Source organism: Arctopsyche grandis, chromosome 3, assembly GCF_051622035.1.
Source record: "Arctopsyche grandis isolate Sample6627 chromosome 3, ASM5162203v2, whole genome shotgun sequence".
NCBI classification, from domain to species: Eukaryota; Metazoa; Arthropoda; class Insecta; order Trichoptera; family Hydropsychidae; genus Arctopsyche; species Arctopsyche grandis.
Window position 1 is genome coordinate 30,582,177 of NC_135357.1, and position 24,409 is coordinate 30,606,585.

A 24,409-nucleotide genomic window follows, 5' to 3' on the forward strand; every position below is an offset into this window, starting at 1 on the left:
GTTCATATATGTAAATATGAACTTATTTAATGAAATTATTTGAATAAATTGTTTTCATGAAAGTTCATGAAAGTTCTTGAAATTTATGTTGAAGAAAAATATATTGAGACAAAAACAAAAGATTTAATAAGAATTTTATTCAAAATAGGCACGTTTTATGTATAAAAATAAATAAAATACAGATAACTATGAAGAAAGTCGGTAATGAAGACATTAATTTATATTCAACAATGAATTGACGAATTTTATAAAGTGACATTTCTTTTTTCGAATATGATTAGTTAAGAGGGCTGTACACCTGAAACCTTAATTTTGTTACCGTTCCTTTCTTCGATATATATATTGAGTGTATGTATATATTGAGTGAATGTGACAATATATATCAATATATATATATTGAGTGAATGCGACAGTTGCGCTTCGACCAGATAAAACGTATTTTAAATTGACAAAATCGAGGTTTCGTATTCTACTATTTTCTCCTCCAAAACTGGACCAATTTTAAAAAAAAAATCATCATCGGTATGAGAAAGATACTTTCTGTGCATCTATCGGCGTATTTTTTTTAAAATCGACCGTTAAATAAGCACGCTGGACTCGTTTCGTGGGTGTAAAAAAGAGGCGATTTTATAGATGTTTGGCGGCTCCTAGCTCATATAAAAAATAATTAATCAAAAAAATAAAACGATAGATGCACCCCAATGGTGGATATCCATAGCATATTAAAAAATAATTTCTCTAGTGCCATAATTGAGGAAGGGAGAAGTATAGTACGTTTGTATGGACAAGGCGCTGCTGTCCAGCCCTCTTAAGATATTTAATTTCATGAAGTAAATCGACCCCCGATATATATGTATATATACATACAAATGTTTCAGCGGTATTTTATATAAAATACAATTCCCAAATTACCATTTGTACCGACGACAGTTTGCTGTTTCACAAGTTTTATTCCTGAATCGTTGATATTGGACATTCAACTTCTTGCGTTCTTCGTAAATTATTATATATTACAATCAGTATTGTTACTTCGAGTATAAAAATGAAGTCGAATATAGAATGTTTTATAAGTTCAAAGAAAGCCAAATTATTTTTTCAATGTAATAATCAAAAAAAGAAAAACGAGGGCGCCTCACAACGCCCCTTGTCTACGGCGCCTTAGGCACTTGCCTAGTCTGCTACAACTTTGATCTGACTGTATAAAAGTATTCATATTTTAGGTATTGGTTTTATATACATATGTATATGAACGCCATCTATTGATTTTGCTATGTAATAATTTTTTTTAGTTTTATAATTCAATCAATAGATGGCAGTAAATATAAATGAACTTAAATATTCAAATGGTGAAAATTTTACTAACTGGTATTATATATCAGCATTGAATTTTAAAATGAAAGGTGTTTCTAATATTTATTTTTTAATGTTACAGAGAAAATTGCGTTAACGTACTTGTAACAAGTACGCAATTAGTGCCAGCGCTCGCCAAAGTATTACTTTTTGGTCTCGGCGGTGTGTTTCCTATAGATAATATTTATTCAGCGTCCAAAACAGGTGATGTGAACAACTAATCTTCTGCTATTACTTATATGCTTGTATGTACATATGTTAGAATGATAACATTATGGACGTTTTGATTTCAGGTAAAGAAACCTGTTTTGAAAAAGTTAAACAGCGTTTCGGCGAACGTTGCACGTACGTCGTAGTCGGCGATGGTCAAGATGAAGAATTAGCCGCTAAAGCGAAGAATTATCCATTTTGGCGAATATCCGGCCATTCAGACATGGCAGCACTTTACAACGCCCTCGACATGGGCTTCTTATGATTTGCTTCTCTCGTTTCTTTACTTGTATTATACTGATTTCGAATCACAGTTCAAAGATCATACATTTGAAAACTATTTGAATTAATTGCAATACGAAAAACTGCCACAATCAATCTTGGATGCCGTATACACAATTAACCGGAATCAGGCACCCATGTCGATTGTCATAAACTAATTGTAAAATATGTATACTACGCTTATATAATACATTTACATATTTGGGGGGAAAAAAATGGCCACCATTGATCAAAGCGTACTGAAGATATAATTTTTATATTATATTAAAAACCTTTTTATTGTATTTTATTTGTAGAAATGACCCTGCACAAATTTGTTTTTTACTTCACACATACAATTACAAAAATAATTTAAAAAAAAAACTGCCTTCATAATAGCTCAACAATATTTTTTAATTTACAGGGTAATTAACGTCCTATTTAAATGTAAATTAAGATATTTAGATTATGTTGATTTTAAGAAATTCAAACTAATTTTATTTGAAGTACGCGACGATTTCATTTACAGGTGCTTTGATTCAATCGTAACATTATTTTGCACAAACTATCAAATCTCTCTTGCATTGCTTTAACCGTTCATGAAAAAATTTAAGTAGCACAATTGTTTTATTCGCCTCAACTCTCAACAGTCTATATTAAATATACATATTTTCATAACATTGATTTTGTAATTCACACTACGGATCGTCGAGCGCGTTTTTAAGTATTTTGTTCTTTCTATAATGGCCAAATATTGTGTAAGATATATTATATATGACTCTATTTTTTCGATGTAGTTGGAATTGTGAATAACTTGTAAATATTAACGTAGATAATATAAATTCATATGTAAAAACAAAAAAAAATGTATTTATATTATAAATGATAACTATGTATGTAGGTAAAAATGATTTTAAATCAACACCTTATTATTTTGAATTATTCATCTTTGATTTCAAATAGAAAGTATTCCTTTGACGACCAAAGGATTCAGTTTTTTTTTTTTATATATTGTATAATATTTATATAAAATATATCAGTTATGTTTTATCGAAAAAATGTGATAGATAATTAAATATCTACTGAATTTTAAATTAAATGATTAAAAAATATATACAAAGATCACGTCAGCTAATGTAACCAAAGGATAAAAAAAATATATCCACATTCAATTTTTTTGATTAAGAAAACATCAAAATTTTTTTGTTTTTACCTTTTATTCAATTTTAAACAAAATTTATTCGTGTGATATTTTTATAGACACTTTAAAACCATTACTACAACGTGTCTGTTATTTATTGAATTTAAATAAATTTATGCAAAGAAAAACAAAATGGTTTAAATGAGAAGTACTCGAATATTGTAAATCGAAAATTTAAAAGCGAATCAAGCTTAGTCCTTAAAAACATAGATGAGTAAATAATTTTAATTAGAAATCAATTTTAAATATATCTAATTATATATATACATTTATATATATATATACATATATAAATAAAATATTCTCTCTTCAGATATCAAGTGTTTTATTTGTTTAATACATTCCAATTTTAATCATTAAGAAGTAAACAAATCATGCATTATAAATTGTGATTATGTTGATGTGTTTTTCCGCTTCATTTTCTTCAATTTATTTTTGCTAACTTTTCCACTATTCTCGTTCACCTTATGCAGATTTGACTCCTTATTCGCCAACGAGAGATGAGCCTGATTTTTAGTACTTTTCTTCAGCTGTTTTATAAGACCAGACTCCATAGCTGACTTCATAGCTTCGAGAGCATTTTGTTTTTTACCGAATACAAGCTCGTCTTCCATAGCGCTATTACTCGAAGGATATTTGAAACTAAAACCCTTAGGGAATAAGTGAGCTGCCAATAAACCAGTCAACTGTTTTTTCTTCATCGTCAATGCCGTCTTCAATTCAGCGGCCACATCCTTATCCATCCTCTGAGGCCTGTTATAAAAAATCACAAACATTGAAAACATAACCTAAAATGTACATTGCATAACCTAAAAGAATAAAAAATTATTATTTTGAATAAAAACACCAATATTTTTTTTTACTACCGCCATCTATGTATAAAATTAATGACTACCAACTGTCACCAAGATTAAAAATCTTCGGACCTGAAATGCTTCTTATACGATGTTTTAACCCTATCGTAATGGCGGAAGCTCCATTTACTTATGTATATTGATGACCAAAATGAGCAATATGGCAAAGTATGAAAACGATCGGATAAGAGACAAACTTTTTCCTGAATTGTAATCGTAAGTGAAACGTAAAGGAGGTATGTAATAAAAATAAGAATAGATACATACATTTCTCGTTCGTCTAATACGATATCCATCTCACGCATTGACTTTTCGTACCAACCGACTTCTGTATTTGTTTTTCTCATCCTCAATTCTAACTGATCCACCTCTCTTGCGAGATTAACCCTCTGTTTGGTCGCAGATAAGAGAGCATCGGGTACTGGGAAGTGAGGTAAATCTTCAACTGAAATATAAAAAGGAAACCTTTATAATAACAACTATTTTCAATTATTATAATGTTCCAAAAACAACCAGCCAAACCTTTAGAAAGTGTCCGACACAATTTGACATAATTTTGGACCTCGCCCGGTTCCATTATCAATATGGTTATTCCTTCTTTGCTCGCCCTAGCAGTACGTCCACTTCGATGTACATAATTCTAATGCAAATGATTTACATATTTTATTAATCAAAACATAGCATATTATGAATGGACGGACTTGTGTTGGTTACGACCTATTTCCCACTCCATTCAATGTAATGTTCTATAAGTTGCAATGCGCACGCACAGTCAGACAGACACGTGAAATCAGTCACTCGAGCCCACTCATACACAGCACGCAACTTTAGAGCAAGCCAGGAAAGTGTACTTTATCATACAATAAATGTGAAACAAAGAGAAGAGAAACTTTAATTAGAATATTCTGAATCCTAAACGCAACCCTCACACACATTCAAACAGGGTAGTTCAATCTCAAACAATGAATATTAAAAATTCAACGAATATACTACCTCTGCAGTTCTCGGAACTTGATAATGGATTACATGTTCTACATTCGGTATGTCTAAACCTCGAGCAGCAACATCAGTCGCTATCAAAAGCCCCATCGGATCAGCTCGGAACCTAAAATGAATAATACATCCACTGCAATCCAAAGAAACAATATCAAACCACTACATACAAGAGATACATACCTGTCTAAATTTTTTAGACGTTGCCGCTGTTGCATGCTAGAATGCAACGGGAGAGGTTTGCATTGTAGAAGACCGAAAAGTTGACCCAATCTGTAAAAGAAACAATATGAGGATTTTGCTATTTTTGTGAACATGTTGATGGAAATGTGCTAACCTTTTAACGCATCCAATAGAATTGCAGAAAACTATGGAACGACCAGGATGTCGCCTCAATACGTAATACAAATAATAATCTTTATAATCAATCGGACATGAAATGCGACATTCAGTCAACGTGTTCGAAGATCCTATGATGAAAAATTATTATTAGCATTAATTGTATAATTTTTATGTAATATATAATAATATATAGTATACCTCGATTATCCTTTGTTACATCGACAACTTTAGGATCTGTTATTCCGAGCAGTTCTATAACCTTTTTCAATTTTTGTTCAGATGTCAACTTCTCATATTTCTTTTTGATCAGCTAAAGAGAAAAGAATCACAATTAAAAATGCAAATAATTTGTATATAAAATTATTATTTTAAATAAAAACAATAATTTTATTTTACTACCGCCATCTATGTTTAAAACTAATAAACAAACCGGCGAGATAAACGTCAACGACTATCTCGCCGGGCAGATATCAAACGCGTCTTACACGATATTTTTGCACCATCGTAATGGCGGAGGATCCATTTACTTATATTGATGACCAAAATGAGCAATATGGCAAAGTATGAAAACGATCGGATAAGAGGCAAACTTTTTCCTGAAATGTAATCGTAAGTGAAACGTAAAGGAGGTTTGTAAAAAGTTAGACTGAGTGCGGATTGAACTCCTACAGCCATGAAATATTGGCTATATTGAAGATATGCCACGTATTGCTTTGCATTTTGCGCCTCTATGTAACGTACTATCACATTATTTTATCAAAGGCTATTTTATTACCTGTTGCTAGCATTTCGAGCATTTCTTTGATAAAATTATCTGACCTGTGCTTGAGAGAGTTGAAGGGGATAGTGGGTGCGTATTAATATGGGTCATATTGATGACCAAAATGAGCAATATGGCAAAGTATGAAAACGATCGGATAAGAGACAAACTTTTTCCTAAATTGTAATCGTAAGTGAAACGTAAAGGAGGTATGTAAAAAATAGGTAAATCTGAATTCTCGACAGGAGCGGAGACCGCTAGGTCGGAAAGGAGGCTCGATCGACCCGCTCCTTCCTGTGATCGGCTACTCTTTGCGATGCCAATAGTATTGCCGTGCCCTGAATTAACTCGACTTTTACCTAATGAAATCTCCGTCCTGTCGAGAATTCAGACTTTTACCAAAAAATATATTGAATTCGTAACAGTTATTTGACTATGACTTACTTTTCCTTTTTTCGTGACTTTTCTTGATTTTAAGTGAGTCGGCAGATCGTGAACCATTGTGAGTGTAGCTGAAAAGACAAAGTTTTGTCGCTGTGATTTTTTTTCCTCATTGTCATTGATTTGATCTAGAATGTGATGCAACTCTTCGAAATGGCCCCGCTCTATCATACGATCCGTTTCATCGATAGCCAAATATCTAAACGAGAAAAATAAAATTTAACAAGCAATGTATTATACATGTAAAAAAAAATATAATTTACAACAGTTGTTTACTCACGTGATATCATTGATTTGAGATAAGTGATTATTGCCTTGTTGAATCATTTCCCAGAGACGTCCTGGAGTCGCAACAACTATTTCCGGTCCTTTAGCTAGGATTCTTTCCTGTTTGACTTGAGCCATTCCCCCGACAACGACAGCAATACGTACATCTTTAATACAAAAATCATATTATGGTTAAATTGAAATGAAAAATATCGCAAATAAATATGTAGTGGTTTATCACTTGAATGTTTGGCAGCTGCAACTAAATGATTTTTCACTTGAATGGCCAACTCTCTAGTAGGAGTTAAAATAAGGGCATATAAAGGTTTCAAACCACTCACTGGTTTCATTTTTTCATCTGATACTATTGAAGGTATATTATCTATGACTTTGACGCATCCAACTCCTGAAAAGCAAAAAATTCAAAATTATGTATAATTATAAATTACACTGAGCAACAAAAAAAATTACCAGAGCGGAGACTAACCAATCTTTACTAAGTTTGACTCACTGAATTCGAATATGACAATGATTTTTGTTGGTTAGTGATCGTTTACGAGAAATGAGCGTTTAAAAAACTGCGCGATTTTTACAGTTTTTTGGCTTTTGCGGTCTTAAACTCAAAATCGAGTATTGGAATCAATAGTCGGATGTTTTTTCTATTGATTGTGATTTTTTATTATTTTAAAATACTTATAATTAATTGTCTAGCGAATTTTAAGTCAAAAATATATTTTTTTTTACGGATTTTTTCTCCGTCTTATGTTGCGTTTATTTGGCCAGTTTTTTATTTCACCACATTTATAAGGATTGGTTTTCTATCTCAATATATATTTTTTTATCTAAACGTACTAACTCGAGCGGTAAATTCGCTAGACAATTAATTATAAGTATTTTAAAACAATAAAAAATCACAATTAATACTAAAAACATCTGACTATTGATTCGAATACTCACTTTGAGCACAACAATACTAGATTTTGAGTTAATGACCGCAGAAGCCAAAAAACTGTAAAAATCGCACAGTTTTTTAAACGCTCATATCTCGTAAATGATCACTAACCAACAAAAATCATTATCATATTCGAATTCAGTGGGTCAAACTTAGTAATGATTGGTTAGTCTTCGCTCTGGTAACTCAAAAACGTGATTTTTTGTTGCCAAGTGTTATTAAGAACCATCAAACTAGGTGGTAAAAGTGTAATACCATCACTATTTGCAGCATCTCCTTCTTCTTCTCGCTCTTCAAAATCAGATTCAGCACTATCATCAGCATTAGCAATATTCATAGGGTTTGGTCCATCTGCTAAGGGCTCGTCAATGTCGGATTCATTCAAATGACCCAAAGACATATCATCGTTGGACAAAGCATCTTCCGTTGCACTGCTTGAAACATCATCGTCGTTCTCTGGTTTGTCGGAAGGCCCATCTTCAACCTCTGATTCATCGGAAATATCATCTTCATCCTCCGCTTTGTCAGAAACATCGTCATCATCTGCAATTACGCTGTCGTCGTCTGATTCTTCAGAATCACCCTCTTCATCTTCAGGATTTTTAGCAGTTCTTTTCATCTTCCAATTCGTCTTTCTTTGAGGTTTTCGCAGTTTATTAATCTCTTCCTTTGATAGTCTATTCATGTTGACTATTTTCTCTTCAGATTCTTCCAGAGCATACATATCCCGTTTTACACCACGTCGGTTGCTTACATTTCCATTCAACATATTTTCTTTTAATTGCAATATTCCGCTAATGATAGGAATACCGAAAGCCAAAGTTTTGCCACTGCCAGTTTCAGCGGCTCCTAGAATATCTCGCCTTCCTACAAAAATGTCACATTAACATAATACTCTTCTTTAATATATATTTATACTAAATAACAGAAATACATACCGTGCATAGCAGCAGGTAAAGTCAACTCTTGAATCATCGTCGGCTTTTCAAAACCTTGCTCTGATAAAGCTCTCATTATAGGTTCGGGGATACCGAAAGAAGACCAGGCCTGCATGTCTTCCATTGGAATTCCAGCACCGGTTGTTTCAAGTACATCATTACTTTTACCATTTGAACTGGGTTTCTTTTTCGGTTTTTTTTTCTTTGACTTTTTGGAGGCTTTCTTTTTAGACTGAACAGTGTCGGTTTTTTCTTTCACTTCATCTTTACTTTTATTATTTGAATCATCTTTCTTAACTTTCTTCACTTTAGATTTTTTAGTTACATTTATATTAGCACGAGACGGAGTCAAAGAAACATCCGGACTCAATATTTCAACCGTAAAATCATCTGATGGTTTGACTTTTGGCTTTTTCGCAGTTGTTTTAGTTGATGTTTTTGCTTTACGTTTCCTTTTATCCTAAAAAATGTTAAGATCGATTAAAAATCCAAGCAAATCAGAAATTTGAGTTTTCAATTTTATAAAATAAATAACTACCTTCCGCGAAGAGAGAGTGTCATAATCATAGCACTCTTCAAAGCCGATGAGTCCTTCGAAGTCAGCAGTACCTACATTCGCGCCTAATTCCTCAAACTTAACAGTTTTCCAATTCTTATCAAATTTCATTTCGAAAGACCTAGAAATAAATAAAAGATGTGTGGTTAGATTGATTTACTCATTGAACGTTGATTTTTATATATATTTGACATCTAGCAACGTATTTTTGAACCTTTATAAACTCAAAATAAATAGAAACATTAGAGAAGTCAAATAAATAACCTCAAATCAAAGCACACGTGCGTTGACAACTAAATGTTTACTAGATATTTTGGTCTAAAGAACACATTATATTGATAGCAATATGTCAAAAAATTTCAGAATCATTTTATTTAAAATTCAATTCTGAAGTCATATAAAAATGCATTTTATTTTACTTGTTTGAAATAAAGTGTTTAAAAACCAATTTAATAGTTTTTAAAACAATTTTTCTAGTTTAAATTAAACTCATTGTAATTTATATTAATTTGGCAGCACTGATGAAAAGTATCACAACTGACAAACGTCAGATTGACAGATGCTGGAATGAGTGGTCTGCCACTTAGTAACTACTTTTCAGGTGCTCCGCCATCTGGGGAGCCCCTGACGCCTCTGCCCCCTCTCACCTCTATAGACAATTCTCTAGCCAATATCGGAACTCTCGAAAAAGGTTCAAAGAATAAATTTAAACAAATTTTCTCCTATTATAAAATCAATAAAAAATAATTATACGTATCTCGTTTCGTTTTAGATAAAATTTTATCTTTCGACTTGCAAAACCTCCACGTTTCTACAGTTCCCGAGCCAATTGTGTGCAAACTGTTTGCCGATAGTACCAACGCTCTTCCTACGGGACCAGCCCTGATGCAGGACAACACGTTCAACCAACATGCTACTCCAACACCCACTTTGCCTTTATCTCAAATCTTACCTGATCCATCTACATTCTTCGATAACATCGGATCAATGACTGTAGCACCTTCAGATTCGCTCATACAGCCAATACCTGACAGCTTTTCAACACCGGTAGAGATTCCGTTGGATAAAATAACACCCCCAGTCAGTACTTTCTTATGTTATATACTCACTGTTAATAACTTTTGTAATTTTATATTAACGTTTTGTTTAGGAATCTCAAACCGTTGGAGGTGAAGGTGATAGACGGCGAGATGCTTGGATTCCGACAGATGAAGCAAAGAAAATACTCATTCAAGTATGATCTTAATGTGTATGAAATAAATACATTTTTCAAGGCCTAACGATGCATATTATTATAGGCACAAACATCATCAGCTGGATCGTTTTTCCCAGAGAGAGAAGTTTTAACGATGCCTGGAGTAGTTTTGGAGTCTGATTTAGTAATTGATAATACATCTTATAATTATATTATACGTAGATAAATGTCTTATTTTATATAATTTTTTCAGGGTGATGAATTATATGATGTTGTTGCACACTATTTAGGAGAGGAAGAAGCTGTACAACGCGGATCTTTAGGTTGCGAACACGTATCCCAAGACGATCGTGGATTAAGAGAGCTCATACAAGCCGGTTGTTTCAGAGCTGCTATCAATCTCACTACAAGACTGTTAACAAACTACGGCCAGGGTATGAAAGTTTAATGATTGTACAGAATTAAGTCATGCAAACATTTGAATTGTGTAATTTCGTACAGGAGTAAGACGAGCAGGTCATCCGAGTAAACATTCCCCGCGTTCGTTGCAACTGTGGTTCACAAGATTGGCATTGTTGATCAAAATCAATTCGTATTCTCTGTGTGAATTGGAAGCTGAAGCTTTTGGCATGCTGCAAAATCCCGATGTATATTTTCAGGTACATATTACATAAATGTTTTTCATTATTATACTTTTGGTAAAGTTTATGCAGGCAGGAAAGGTTTATGTTTCGACTGTGTGCCGGCATATAAAAACATAGAAAAAATTTAAGAGGATCTTTATATTCAGTATACAAGTATTATTCTATGTACGGAAAAAGAAGCAGTTGCTCGGCTATGGAGCAGTGGGCAGGCTGAGCTTCAGAAATTCGAAATGCGTACATATCTGTGTGATGAGATCATGCTTTCAGGGATTCTTGCGGGCTGGCAATCGTTTATATAAAGCGAGTCGAATTGTATCTTGGCCCTTTTATGAGCTAAAATATTTCAGGTGAGGCTGCTCGTACAAGAATGCGATGATGCAATTGTGCCGCTGGTGTTTTTTAGATCATCAATCTCAATTCAGAATCGTACCATATTCCTACACTTTCATTAATTATAGTATATACATATCTGATTATGCACATTTTGAATACTGTAACGTGGGAATATGGGAGAGAGTATCCACTGTCTAAGTACATTCGTGGGTGAACAATAGAGACCTCGGATTAGACTAATGAGACTTAGTATGTGCCTGGACAAATAATACGCCAAGTTCTCATTGACCTGGGCGAGTGCATGCGTAAACAAGACTCACCAGGGTAGACCTACGTGCCTACACAATAGACACATTAATGGATCGGGGAAGCTGTGATGAGCAACTTGTCCTTTATAAGGAGGTACACACGGTAGATCAGATTATTCTGGAGCGAGCGGTGATCTTGTGTGGACCTCCTGAATCGTTAAATGAATGCTGTGAAGCGACTTTTGCCTTTCATTTGGATTCTGAACCCACCCCTACGCAACAATACTTACCTACCCAACTTAAGATTTCAATCCTTCCACTTCTTAACCATGTCTGGTACTTTCACCATAATCCTTTACATTTTACTATACCAATCAAACTACTCCACACCTTTCTTAATGCACTTAACTTTATGCTACATTCTGATTACTTGACATTCATCTCTTTGTCTTCTCTTCTTTATTACCAAACATGGTTATGTGTGATTTCAGTTTTATATATTTAATTGTGGTTACAATTTCGTTTTAGTTTTATCCTGACACATATCCCAACAGAAGTGGATCAATGGCATCGTTTTCTTTTAGATTATTACTCGCTGAACTACCGATGTATAATAATAAACCTGATATCGCTATTGCTCGACTTCATACAGTATTAGCCATTGTGAAAAAGGTAATATAATGAAGAAAAAAATCGCTTCAAATAACGATCATCTCAAACCAACTAATTTTATGTTATTCATATTATAGATGATAAAAAATCTAAGAGCGTCGAAATGTGAAGGCGGAACTGATAAACAAATCACTACGCAAGATCGGCAAGAATCATTGAAACTATGGTCAGGACGAGAAGCAAGAGTGCAATTCTCAATAGTCAACTGTGCTTTACAAATGAAGGTAGTGTCACAAACCATATTCCCAAAGAATAAAAAACATATGTAATTGATTAATATAGCTCAAATTTTAAGGATTATGTTTTGGCGATGCAAATTGTCGAAGGTATGATTGCAAGTCCAGTTTGGGGTGCAGCACACACGAGAGCTCTACAATCGGCTATGGGAAGAGTATGTCTTCAAGCAGGCCATGTTCCCGGAGCCGAGGCCTACTTTAAAAAGGCCACCCAGATCAGAACGACTTTGTAATAGACTTTATTTTAATTTGCATTTGTAATGAAGACAATTCAGCCAGAGTAAAACGTTCGTTTTGCTGTTTAGATCTCCAGAGCAAGATGTACGAGAGCTGGTAGACCAGTCGTTACTGTACGTTTCTCAAAATTTATTCTCCGAAGCCTACCAATGTCTGGTCAAAGCCAATCAATTAGAGCCAGCCAATATAATGGTACGTAATGATTGAAATATTAACTGTTGATTGTATTACTATTGTCATTGTTGATTTTAGGTTTTGAACAATATGGCCGTATGTTTGCTGTATTCCGGTAAATTGAAAGAAGCTATTGCTGTGATGGAAAATGCAGTCAACTCCAACCCGAGTCGCGGCTTAAGCGAAAGTCTATTATTGAATTTGTGCACATTGTACGAGTTGGAATCGTCGAATACCATGACGAAGAAGCTGGCTCTTCTCCAGCAGTTGTGTCGGTACAAAAGTGATACGGTGACGAATGTCACCACGTGTCTTAAACTGAACATGTAAATCGATTCAAGTTTGCAAAAAAGATTCATTTGCATTATTAATATGTTTAAAGTAGTCTACTCGTTACTAAAACATATACGAGTTCAGGCCCCAATTCAGCTTTTTCACATTTAAATTATTTTTGCCGCACTTTATGTTATTATTATAAAACATAAATTTTTTGTCATATTCATAAAAAATCCCACTTAAATTTCCCTTTATAAAGAGGAAAAAAAATTTTTTTTTAGATAAATTGCAATTCCTAAAAATGGTTTTCCATTTTTTCATGTCTGTAAAAATGGAAAACCTATTTTTTGGTAATAATTTCAATGTAGCCACAATCCTAATTAAAATTTAGTATTATTTTTATTTTGAATATCTATTGTTTATCAATTCCATTATTTATTGATGATCGTCTTTTAAAAATCATGTCATCCAACTTCTTAACCCTTTGCCCGCGGCAATAAATATAGCGAACAAGCCCCTGTACGCGGCACCTTTTTCGCGAATTTGGCAATCGAGTTTTCGACCTATACAGATTTTAATATTTACTCAAGTAACCAGATATGTTAATTAACACGAAGTATTATTTTAAACAATAAAATAAATAATATATCTCGTAGTTTTGGCTTCATTGTCAAATAATCTTCACAATTGAGACGTATCATCTCAATTGTATGAAGACGTGACGTCACATAAACATGGTGTCAGTATGGTTCCACAAACTAATTTTGACTGGTATATATTCATTTTAAGCAAATTGAATAGATGGCATTCAACTCTCAGTAATATAATCAACCAATTTTGAACCTTAAAACATTTGAAATAGGCGCATATAAGGCTCAAAATCCCTTGCAAAGTTCAGAAATTCTATGGAAGACAGCCACGCTATGGACTTACCGCTCAAAGCTTCCAAAGCCGGCCGCGGGCAAACGGTTAATTACCTGCAGCGTTGGAAATGTATGAGACGTTCAAATTTTATTTACACCAATTTGTGTGACCCCTAAAACCTGCTGCTCGCCCCTCTTTGATCTAGGGCCTATACGAGTTGTGAATGTTGAATAATTACTTTGGCAAGTTGGATCTTTTTTGCACGACCAGATAATGTAAGGATAATACGGGAAAGTGTAAAAGGTTGTTCGAATAAGAATAAAAAAACGATATAATTTCGCATTTCTTGATTTTATTTATTATAAATAACCACCAAAAGTGTAGCTCGAATCTAAAACACAACTTCTATATCCGTAAATGTCATTTTTAACTATAAAAGCTGTCGATTCAATTTCCTCATCATAAATATTATGAGAAGAAAAAAGCGTATACACTTCCCGCGCCGTGGAGGCTCGACGGGTCGGTGTCTTTTCGGCCATGACAAAATCCTCTTGTTCTCTCTCTCTATCTCTCTTTCTTCCTCTCGTACGTCCACAATTACACATACATGAAAATACTACATCACGCACTTCAAAATAAAAATAATCAAAAAAAAAAAAGTTTCGACGCGCTCGAAGGCTCTGAAACCCTTTCCAGCATCGCACCGACGAGCGAGAGCAAAATCGCACAACGGTACAAAACTTGATCATGAAAAAATAATTTATTTCAACGTCGTCAATTCGTCACTACACCCGACAACAGAATGACGCAAGTCACAGAACGCTCTATCCAATTTTAAGCACACGTTAATTAATAATATCAAATAAAAAAATATTTGTCTTTTCGCGTTCGTCATTAAGATATAATTCATTCGAATGGGCAAAAACTAACACATAAACTTAACCCGTCTCGTCTCAAGATTCTCAATACACACCTAACTATTATAATATATCATACAAACGTATTACATATTCGAATGGAAGAAAACAAGGATTGTGCCGGAGGTTCAATTCAATTCATAAAAAAACCACGACTTAACAGTTCGACTCCGAAAGACTACATCACTAGTGAGTCTATCGACAGCTAAAGCAGAAACATCAGAAACAGCTTACACAATTTGAGAACACGTAACACGTATTACAGACGAACAGACCGTCCCCCAGTGAACTAGCCAATCGAAAATTCGAATCCCATCCAATTCTGATGACTACGACTAAACATACGACAGGTTGAGGTATCAACGATGTATAAAAATTAAATCTAGAATAACTATATTGTAAGAGTAGAGACCGACAATTGTGTACACCGTTCGATTAAACTGCCATTTCGGAATTACAAAAATAATATATATATATATATATCATAACCGTCACATTAGATAGTACAGGCTGTCGTTAAAAATCACATACACTTCTCAATATATAATATAGAAACGAACCGGAAAAAATACAACAGTACTGAACATACCGTTCTTATATTTAAGCACAGCGTTGAAAAGGCGTTATTTTCGAATGTGTATATCATGAATGAACGAATTCCAACAACCTGTCTTCATATCATAACATGTATATTATATATATATATATAAATATACATATATATATACTTTTTCATTTGACGATTTTTCAATAGAAGGCATGATAAAAACATTTTAACCGTTGCAAAGAGTTAATATTGTCTCACAACCATGTGACAAATGTGGAGTTTCATTCGTATAATGATAATAATACATATATAGGCTATTTACACTGATATTTCTTTTATTATATTATAGATTATTTAGTCAACGTTTACGGAACAAACTAATTTAAGGACGACGACGTGTGGAGTGTTACGAGATGCAGTGCACTGGACATAAGTATAATCACCGAATGCGAGATCCTATTACTGTGGCGTGTATACCCGTACCAGCAGGCCAGTTCACTATGTGTATGATACATATACAGTAATCGGGTCAGCGAACCAAAATAATAATCACAATAATAAAAGTCAATTTAAAAAAAAATGCATCGTAAAATTAACTAAGTGTTGAGCAGCATTCAGAAATGAAATGCGTAGTAGTAAAAATATTAATATTACGTAAAAAAAAATGCACAGTGAATGAGGAGAGTTACAAAATAAATTAATTTACACATATTATCATAATAACATAAACACAAAATTAATGTTGAAAACATAAAGTCAACATTTACAAATTTTTTTTCCATTACAATTAAGACATCTATATATAAATATATACTTAAAAATTATGCGAATTGTATTGTATATAAAAAAATTATGGATTGCTTTATGGACATAATAGGGGGGGGGGGGGGGGGAGTCACAATAATAAATAACATCAAACATACTAATTCGTATTACAATTATTAAGAAGCATAACGGATTTGTCGACACTTTTGAGGGCACTTGTCTGTTATACGGGCGCAACTGACACAAACAAATACACGGCAGTTACACGAATTTAGCAGGTTCGAATAAATAATTTTCTGGCTACATATTTTAAACACTTAAAAATATTTAGTTAAAATTTATCTACTGACCACGTAATAGATTTTCCACTACAATTAACGCTAAAAGTCTCAAACAGCTTAATTTAATTGTTTTTCTCAAAGGGAGTGTGTCTCCCTAATGTAACATCAATCACTGGTCGCATACCGTCACTTTACTAAAAACGGTTTTGCGACACCTACAGGCCATTCATTTCGCTGCTGCGTATTTATTTGTGTCAGTGTAAGAGAGTATACTCGATGTTCGGTTGCGCCCACATAGCCAACAAGTAGTACCTTTTTGAGAATCGCTAATCGGAATTGTGACCCCTTTCATAAAGTTTCAAGAATTCCTAAAAACTTTACAAACTATATAAACGCACCATTATATCTAGATATCATCCTTCGTTAGTGAATTCCGTCAAGATAAAATGGCAATAATCAGAGATTCCCTAGATACAACGCCGCATCTCAACATCATTCAAGCACAAGACAAAAATAAACAATAATCAAAAACACATAGAAAATTACAGTTCCAGTTTTGTTTTTCATTTTTTTCCTTCACACTCATATCATCCATCAATTTTAGCTTCACACACGTCTGAATTTAGTTTCGAACGATACGATAATAGAATAAGAAAGCGATCTCGATTCAGACGAGTGAGTCGAGAAGTGGTGCGACAACGTACCCAACCGATACAAACATTATTATTGCCAAAGATACATCACCGAGATGTGAAACTATCTATATATATATAATAATAAACTGACACATCACTACTGAAACACTATAAGTAAGTAGTGGCGAAGTTTGCACGTCGATGGTGAGAGACGATTCACAGAAGAAACAAAAAAAAAACAGAAAAGATCCAATTCAAAAATACTCTTCGCTGCCATCGAGTCTGCAAAATTCGCAACTATTCAATAATAATCAATAATTATATATCTAAAATGCCTATGTCGAAATATACGACCGTTCGTCAAAAAGAAAAATATATATATATATATATAAATATACATGTATATATATATATATATATATATTCCTTGACAATGACACTCTCAACACACGAGAAAATAAAATAAAATGTTAAACAGGGAGGGTCAGGATTATTATCAGCATTCAAAACTGAAATTTACAATTATCAAATTTACATATATCAAGTTTTACACATTTAAACATTTTTTTTTTCATTTCTTTTAAAGCAAGTATCATTACACTGGTATAGCACTAAACGGCCAGTGGAACTGTGATTATCAATTACGATTATTATAATTAAAAATACTGGGTATGCGTTAGGCCTCCCCCTCCTGCGAGAGATGCACACTCTTGAGGATCGACAGGTGATCTTTTGTCAGTCTGTTATTCGGCGGCTCTCTCTCTCTCTCTTTCTCTCTCATAGGATTTGCCATCATCACACGTGCATTTTTCTTCCAAACCATAGTTACTGCGTGAACAACTCAACCATACGACCTCTTATCGAGCCCTACGAATGTTTCAGAACTCACTCCGCACCAGCGATTGATAAGATATGCCACAAGAATCACATCTAAAAGCAGATACGTTATTCAGTTCTTTAAGAATGCTCAATTCTTTAAAATGAAGTTTAGACAAAATCTCTATTGGGTTTTGAAAGTTTCATAAAATCAGAATTTGATCAGGACCTAATCAGGTACATAAAAATATATATATATACATATATATTAGACCGTCAGGTGGAAATCAAAGTAGCATTTCGATTTTTATAAAATATGACAAACATACCAATCGCTGTACTATTATATATGAAATATCTTGTAGTGATGAATTCTGAGGGATTCTTAAACAAAAGAAGACATGTTTTGAAACTAATTGACATTCATTACACATATTCAATCCAACTTTACAATATATAATATTATTATTATCGTCCCGGTTAAGAGTATTTATGCAATGATTTAAATAATAAACTAAAATAATTCATATAAATGTTAAGTCGTATTCGAAAGTGATAATAATTACACACAACAATGATTTAAATAGAATAAAATAGTATATATATATGACATATTGTCGATGAAATGCAAAAGATACGAGATGGCAGTAACTATGATAATCGTATATGAATACACAACAGTACCAGTCGGAACATTACATGTCGCCGTTTTGACTGATTCCGATCCGCTTGATGAACTCCTCTTGCAGCATGACAGTTTTGATTATATTCGGATTAATGTTAGCGTAGTTTTGTTGATCATAAGTAGTTCTCTCGGGACAGAGCGTGGTGTAGCTACCGTCCATGAGCTGGGTGACGGGCGCCGGTGCATCCAGAGCACCCCAGTACGCTTCGCTGGGCGAGGTGCTGCTGGCGCCAGGCGGAGGAGCGGCTGGTGCTCCCGTATATCTAAAGTAGGGGTTCTTCAGGTCGAGGGTATTCGACGAGCTGACAGTGGTGCCTTCGAGGACGAGGTCCATGGTGACGTCGTAGCTCTGCCGCTTGTTAGCCAGCAGCAGAACGCGACCGGACAGCACCTGTCCTTGTTTGACGAAGATCGGCGTCTCTAGAAGACACCGCACTTGGTACCAGTGGGTCAGGGGTTCGGTGGGAGCAGTCGACAGCCACACGTACTGCGTGCTGCCGGCGAACGCGACGTCGAACCAGAACGCCAATCCGTGGCACGTTCCGGACTGGAGCAGGTGGAATCGGAAGGGGACTTCTATTCGATGTAAATCGGACTCGTCGGCCTCTAAGAAGTCGACGACGTGACGGACGGACTTGGCCATGCATATACGAATATCAAACGTATCTACGATTGGCTGTCGGAAGTACTCTTTGACGGCAGCCGTACGGAGAGCACTCAGATCGACCCCGTGGAAACACGTCTGATACCAAAAGTTAGCTTTGTTATATTGTTCCATGAACAGGGCGTCGTCGGTGAACGGCGCGATGTGCAAATCACCTCGCGACGGGAACATCTTCCCGCCGGTGCGAAGCCATTTCTTCGCGTGTAAATAAGTCTCGAGCATTCGCTCGTTGTACAGCATGTACCCCATCGGCTCGGATATTATGACGTCGACGGGTTCCGGCAGGTCGATCTCCTCGATCTTGCCGGCGATGACGCGGATGCGGTCGTGCCAGCGGTTGGATTCTACTAAGGTACGGGCGTGGCGAGCCATGTTGCTGGCCTCGACGGCGTAGACGCGGGCAGCTCCGGCTTGGGCGGCAAAGAAAGACAGGATGCCGGAGCCGGCGCCGACGTCCAAGACGACCTTGTCGCGGAAGTCGATGGCGTTGTCGAGTATGGCCCGTTGGTACGTTCCCGTGCGCACATAGTCCTGCATCATGTTCTGTTGCTGGCTCAAGTAGCCGTAGAACTGGAAGTATTGGGCGGCCGAGGAGTCTTCGGTGCGCGCCGCGAAGGTCGAATTGGCCCGGCCAGCTTTGACCTCCGTGACGAGGTGGTGAAAACGTCGCGCGTCCGCTTCGTTGGCAAACCGAAGCAACAATGTTTCATCGTCTAATGTGATGATGTAGGAAGCAGGAGGCACCTGCAATGAATAAAAACCCTGAATTAGTTTTGAGAAAAGACAATTTTACATTTATTTCCTGATAAAGTGCTTACAATAAAAGGTTTAAATTGTATTTATATGAAATATCATTTTTATAGTAAAATTTTTGACTCTATGATAAAACTGTTAGCCGAAATCATATACATACATACATGAAACAAATATTTTCAAACGAAAAAATTGAAAGCAAGTAAAAAAAATAGTATATTTTCTTATGTTCTTCGACTATAATAAATGGCCTCTATTTATTTGGCCGGTGAATTGATGATCAGTAAGTTATATTATCAGTCACTGACTGCTCGATTATTGTCTATTCGTCAAAAAATATTTAAAACAGAAAGCAATTATCTGACTGTTCATTACACAAAGTGCATCACTGCATTCTATTCTACCGACTTAACAATTCTCGAAATTCATTTTCCTGACTCATCATCTGCTTGAACAGGAGTTTGTATATTGTATAGAATAATATATTTTTTTTATAAATTTATGAATGTTTTATCTTCCAAAAGTTTAAAAATCAATTCTTACTATATATTTTTTTATAGATCAAGTTTATCTCGTAAAATAAGTATTTCTGTATGTATGTAAAACATTTTTGTACATGTCTTTTGTATAAATGTTACAGTTCAAATGTATTTCATCTAACCTAGTACCAACTACCGTTTTAGTTGAAGTGTATTTTCAGTTGTAATATATCTTGACTAGTTGGGTTATATTCTGTCTAACCCACGTAAGTTGATTCATACGGCGAAATATATTACAACTGAAAATACACTTCAACTATAATTTGGTACCAGATAAGATGAAGAGGCTAGGTTTTCGTGAAAACATCACTCAATTAGTAAATTAGGTTGAAAGTCACATTTTTGTTTTGACATATTCTTAGAGACTTCGTAATACGGTACTCATAACCCTTATTCGTTTTACTTGGCAAATATTAAAGTGCATTTCAGCTTGTAGATATAATTTACTAGTTGAATTGTATTCGAATATGAATGACATGGACAACTTGATGACGAGATACATCGAAAAAGTGGAGAAAACGAGTTTCGAGATATTTTAGGTTGATGGAACGGAGTAGACTTAAAGTCTGTTATTACTACAAATTTTTTGGGAAAGTTGCTGATCATATATTGAAAAAAACTGACCATTTATCTTTTGCCAAAAAATTATATTACATTGTATATATACATAAAATTAGCTTCAATATATGTATATATACATGTACATTTGGTTTGTTTCTTTGTTGGATTTTTTTTTAAATTTTCCTAACATGTTTATTATGGTGTATAAGTAATAGTGAATTTTAATAAAGTAATAAAAAAACCATATACATATGTATATATTTGATTATTAAAGTTTATAGTTTGCGTGTAGCTATAATATGAAAGACCCAGGCATAAGCTAAAAAATAATTGTACTTTTTTTTATATTCCAAATTGAAATGTGCTATCGGTAGGTTTTTACAATTACTCATTGAAGTGCGAAAAGTTTCCTTTGATGTGTATAAAAATAGAATGAATGCACATTCATAGGAAATTCCGAACATTATTTTAACCTATGTACATGCATATTTATATATAGCGAAAGAAAATGGATCCATCACTGAAATACATAAAAAATAATAATTTTAAGACATATTTATATTGAATTAGTGGTGCAACAGGCTTCGCTCGGTAAACGGAAATGAAAGTATGAAAAAATCTTCATTTGTTTTTTATTAATAAAAAAAAATTGAATAAAAAAAAATAATTATTTAATGACCGACCAATCACAGACGTCTTTGATCAATCTAGCCAATCAGAAGCGACTTTGGCGACGGCCAATCAGAAACGAACAGATACTGTTTCAGTTTTGTATATAAGAAGATTTATGACGGTTCATACATTTTTGAAAAACAAGTTTTTAATTTTCATCCGTTTATTTGCTGGGTCAAGTTAAACAACGTTGAACACGTCACGTATTATATATTGATTTAATAATAAATCGACACAAAACGTGTTTTTGCAAGGTTTGTACAAATTCGACTCGATAAAAGTCGAACAATGGACTAGAATTATAAACGAAACCACGCGTTCACAAAACGATCAAATAAAAATGCTAATAAAATAATAAAAAAAAAAAAAAAAAAACAATAGACGATCGTGCGCTAGACAATCGAAAGAGAAAATTAGCAAAACACGTTTTCGCAGAATCCTTTGTGACGGTCAAGTCGGCAACGGTCGCGAACTTTCGGCCAAAACTGTCACTCCCGGTGCACATGCACTCAAAATGGAGGCAACCGGCGGCCGCGAGACCCTCGATTCGAATGACGTTTCCAGGCCCGCCGATGCGATATTTCGACACAATAACACGAGGCGAACGCGACCGAGCGACGCCTGGCACTTTGGGATAGAGACATTGGTTGGGTGAATGGGTGAATGGGTGAACAGACCCGGGCGCATTCGGTGTCCGGGTGCAGCGGGAACTCCATGGAGAGCTGCGGCGCCGCCAGCCTCGCCGAGAGCCCCGCCGGCTCGTACTCCAGCGTGAGGGTGGCGTTGGGGGCGCGCCCTCGCACCGCGCCCGCCCCCGCGCCCGACACCTCCGACACGCAAACGCACGAGAACGCCCCGCCCGCCCCCTGCGGCGCGCTGCCGCCGTTGCTCGAGCCCCCCCCTCCCCCGCCACCACCGCCACCCCCACCCCCGCCGGCAGACATCGCCACAGCGAGAGCGAGTCGTCGTCGCACCGCTGCTCAGCACCACTCAGCACCACTCCGCACCGCTCCTCGCTCCTCGCCCCTCGCCCCTCACTTCACTCCACACCGCTCCACTACACCAGAGCCGGCTCCGACCGCCGCCACCACCGCCGCCACACTCCGATCGTATTCAACCCTACGCGACGCGCCGCCACCGCCACCGCTCACGCCACTCCTAACGGCAGGCATCGCGGCCATGTGCGAGGGTGCTTTTCTCCCCTCGATTCGACCGTGCTACGCGCTACGTATGTATGTCGAAAGCTCGCCCGGTCGCATGTTTATCTCTTTCGCTTTGTGTTTTGTGTCGTTTTGTGAATTTTTATCGTTTCTTTTCAGATGTAAAAACTTGTAACCTGGGCTGTGGAATCGGAGCATTTCAAGTGGAGTCAGATTTGTAAATGATCAATTGACTTCGACTATTTTTATTTTTAGTATTTTCTTTCCTTTTAGTTGCTAAAAAGATACCACACATTCATGGGCGCCCGCAGGGGGGGGGCAAGAGGGGGGCACTTGACCCCCCCTGGATTGATTGAAAATAGTCAAATAATGTTACTTTTATTTTAAATCACTTCGTGTTAGCATAAAGAAAGTGTGGAGAGACAGAACGTTGGCCGGCCAGACAAGCTTGAAAGTGGAGATACTAGGTTAACCTATGACATTGGACTCCCTTAGAATTTTTTTTATTTTGCCCCCCCCCCCCTCCCCCCTTAAAAATATTCTGCGGGCCCCCATGCACGCATTGCGATGATGTAAATTTCAAATCAGCGATTTCAAAACTAAAAGATTCACCTCTCTGGCTACGTCCACACTACCGATATCTACACCCGATATTTACGAAATTTGCCATAACCAGTTCCTAAATAGCAACTACGAGTTGCAATATGGGAATTAGATATGGAAAATTTCAAAAATATCGGGTTAGAATTCGGTAGTGTCGACGTAGCCTCTGGGAAGGCGCGGACTAGTACGAAGGGAAATGTAAAAAATTAGTCTATTTCATAATAAGATAAAATAAAGAAATATATGCAATGACGTCGCTAGAAATGGTGTCACTCGGTACGGTATAACAAAATTTAAAATAAAAATAAGTATTTGAAAACATTAAAATTTTTAATATTATCTTCAAAAATGAATATGTTGAGAATTACTCACATTAGAAACTTTATAAAACGCCCCCGGAAATCTTAAGGGCGTACTTAAAGTAAAATAGTTAAAAAAAGTTCACGCAAATGAGCCAAAAAGTATTGATATGTAATGAAAATACTTTGATGGCAGATAGTGTGAGACCGAATAAATTAAAACGGCGAATCATATGCGTGAAACAGTTGCAACAAATGTCGCTTTTTAATACTACAGTTGGAAAAAGAATTTTATTGTTCTGTAAATTATTTTATGAAAAAAAGAGAAAGGGGAAAGGGAGGCAACAAGGTTAGATTTTATCAAAAAGAAAGCCTAATAGCATTAAATTTGGAAGCCGCTAACTCAGTGTACACACAAAATTTTGTGATTTAAGGTGAGATGAATACAAATACTTGACATTTATTTTGTATATTCATTATCACAATAATAGTCGATAAATATTCAATA

The 24,409-nt window shown here is 35.4% G+C and overlaps 4 protein-coding genes across 5 annotated transcripts in view; 2 read left to right on the plus strand and 2 right to left on the minus strand.

Moving 5' to 3' along the window:
* Nucleotides 1-2,804, plus strand: part of eya (eya transcriptional coactivator and phosphatase 2) — a 40,960-nt gene extending 38,156 nt beyond the window's left edge. The window contains exons 14-15 of the mRNA XM_077427096.1: nucleotides 1,433-1,554; nucleotides 1,644-2,804. Coding sequence (XP_077283222.1) covers nucleotides 1,433-1,554; nucleotides 1,644-1,825 — 304 coding nt within the window. The 3' untranslated portion in view covers nucleotides 1,826-2,804. The remainder of the gene's footprint in view (nucleotides 1-1,432; nucleotides 1,555-1,643) is intronic.
* A 527-nt stretch (nucleotides 2,805-3,331) lies between these two features.
* Nucleotides 3,332-9,452, minus strand: LOC143909880 (ATP-dependent RNA helicase DDX24). 2 transcript variants are annotated; one of them, XM_077428125.1, is made up of 14 exons: nucleotides 9,390-9,452; nucleotides 9,108-9,246; nucleotides 8,570-9,029; nucleotides 7,887-8,498; nucleotides 6,921-7,085; nucleotides 6,693-6,846; nucleotides 6,416-6,611; nucleotides 5,410-5,521; nucleotides 5,207-5,339; nucleotides 5,053-5,142; nucleotides 4,870-4,981; nucleotides 4,399-4,516; nucleotides 4,144-4,321; nucleotides 3,332-3,775 (listed from the first exon to the last, which is right to left on the minus strand). In XM_077428125.1, the coding sequence occupies exons 2-14, from the start codon at nucleotides 9,234-9,236 to the stop codon at nucleotides 3,415-3,417; spliced, it is 2,820 nt and encodes a 939-aa protein (XP_077284251.1). In that variant the 5' UTR covers nucleotides 9,237-9,246; nucleotides 9,390-9,452; the 3' UTR covers nucleotides 3,332-3,414. The 2 variants fall into 2 exon arrangements, with proteins under 2 accessions (XP_077284251.1, XP_077284252.1); XM_077428126.1 differs by having other exon boundaries at nucleotides 9,340-9,450.
* Nucleotides 9,453-9,639: 187 nt separating this feature from the next.
* On the plus strand, nucleotides 9,640-14,346 carry LOC143923157 (trafficking protein particle complex subunit 12). Its single transcript, XM_077446697.1, has 11 exons — nucleotides 9,640-9,816; nucleotides 9,898-10,205; nucleotides 10,276-10,359; nucleotides 10,424-10,504; nucleotides 10,574-10,754; nucleotides 10,822-10,979; nucleotides 12,074-12,217; nucleotides 12,295-12,441; nucleotides 12,513-12,682; nucleotides 12,759-12,882; nucleotides 12,943-14,346. The coding sequence occupies exons 1-11, from the start codon at nucleotides 9,693-9,695 to the stop codon at nucleotides 13,192-13,194; spliced, it is 1,773 nt and encodes a 590-aa protein (XP_077302823.1). The 5' UTR covers nucleotides 9,640-9,692; the 3' UTR covers nucleotides 13,195-14,346.
* Nucleotides 14,347-17,731: 3,385 nt separating this feature from the next.
* Nucleotides 17,732-22,944, minus strand: LOC143923262 (histone-arginine methyltransferase CARMER-like). The gene is made up of 2 exons (XM_077446858.1): nucleotides 22,517-22,944; nucleotides 17,732-20,058 (listed from the first exon to the last, which is right to left on the minus strand). The coding sequence occupies exons 1-2, from the start codon at nucleotides 22,781-22,783 to the stop codon at nucleotides 18,661-18,663; spliced, it is 1,665 nt and encodes a 554-aa protein (XP_077302984.1). The 5' UTR covers nucleotides 22,784-22,944; the 3' UTR covers nucleotides 17,732-18,660.
* Nucleotides 22,945-24,409: the final 1,465 nt, after the last annotated feature.

Excerpts from the sequence above, each read along its gene's own strand:
- LOC143923157 (XM_077446697.1), top strand. The coding sequence starts at position 9,693 with ATGAGTGGTCTGCCACTTAGTAACTACTTTTCAGGTGCTCCGCCATCT. Across the intron at positions 9,817-9,897 it reads TATCGGAACTCTCGAAAAAG|ATAAAATTTTATCTTTCGAC; the intron begins GTTCAAAGAATA and ends GTTTCGTTTTAG. Across the intron at positions 12,883-12,942 it reads TAGAGCCAGCCAATATAATG|GTTTTGAACAATATGGCCGT; the intron begins GTACGTAATGAT and ends TGTTGATTTTAG.
- LOC143909880 (XM_077428125.1), bottom strand. The coding sequence starts at position 9,236 with ATGAAATTTGATAAGAATTGGAAAACTGTTAAGTTTGAGGAATTAGGC. Across the intron at positions 5,340-5,409 it reads TGTAACAAAGGATAATCGAG|GATCTTCGAACACGTTGACT; the intron begins GTATACTATATA and ends TTTTCATCATAG. Across the intron at positions 4,322-4,398 it reads GTGTCGGACACTTTCTAAAG|TTGAAGATTTACCTCACTTC; the intron begins GTTTGGCTGGTT and ends TTTATATTTCAG.
- LOC143923262 (XM_077446858.1), bottom strand. The coding sequence starts at position 22,783 with ATGTCTGCCGGCGGGGGTGGGGGTGGCGGTGGTGGCGGGGGAGGGGGG. Across the intron at positions 20,059-22,516 it reads CGGACACCGAATGCGCCCGG|GTGCCTCCTGCTTCCTACAT; the intron begins GTCTGTTCACCC and ends TATTCATTGCAG.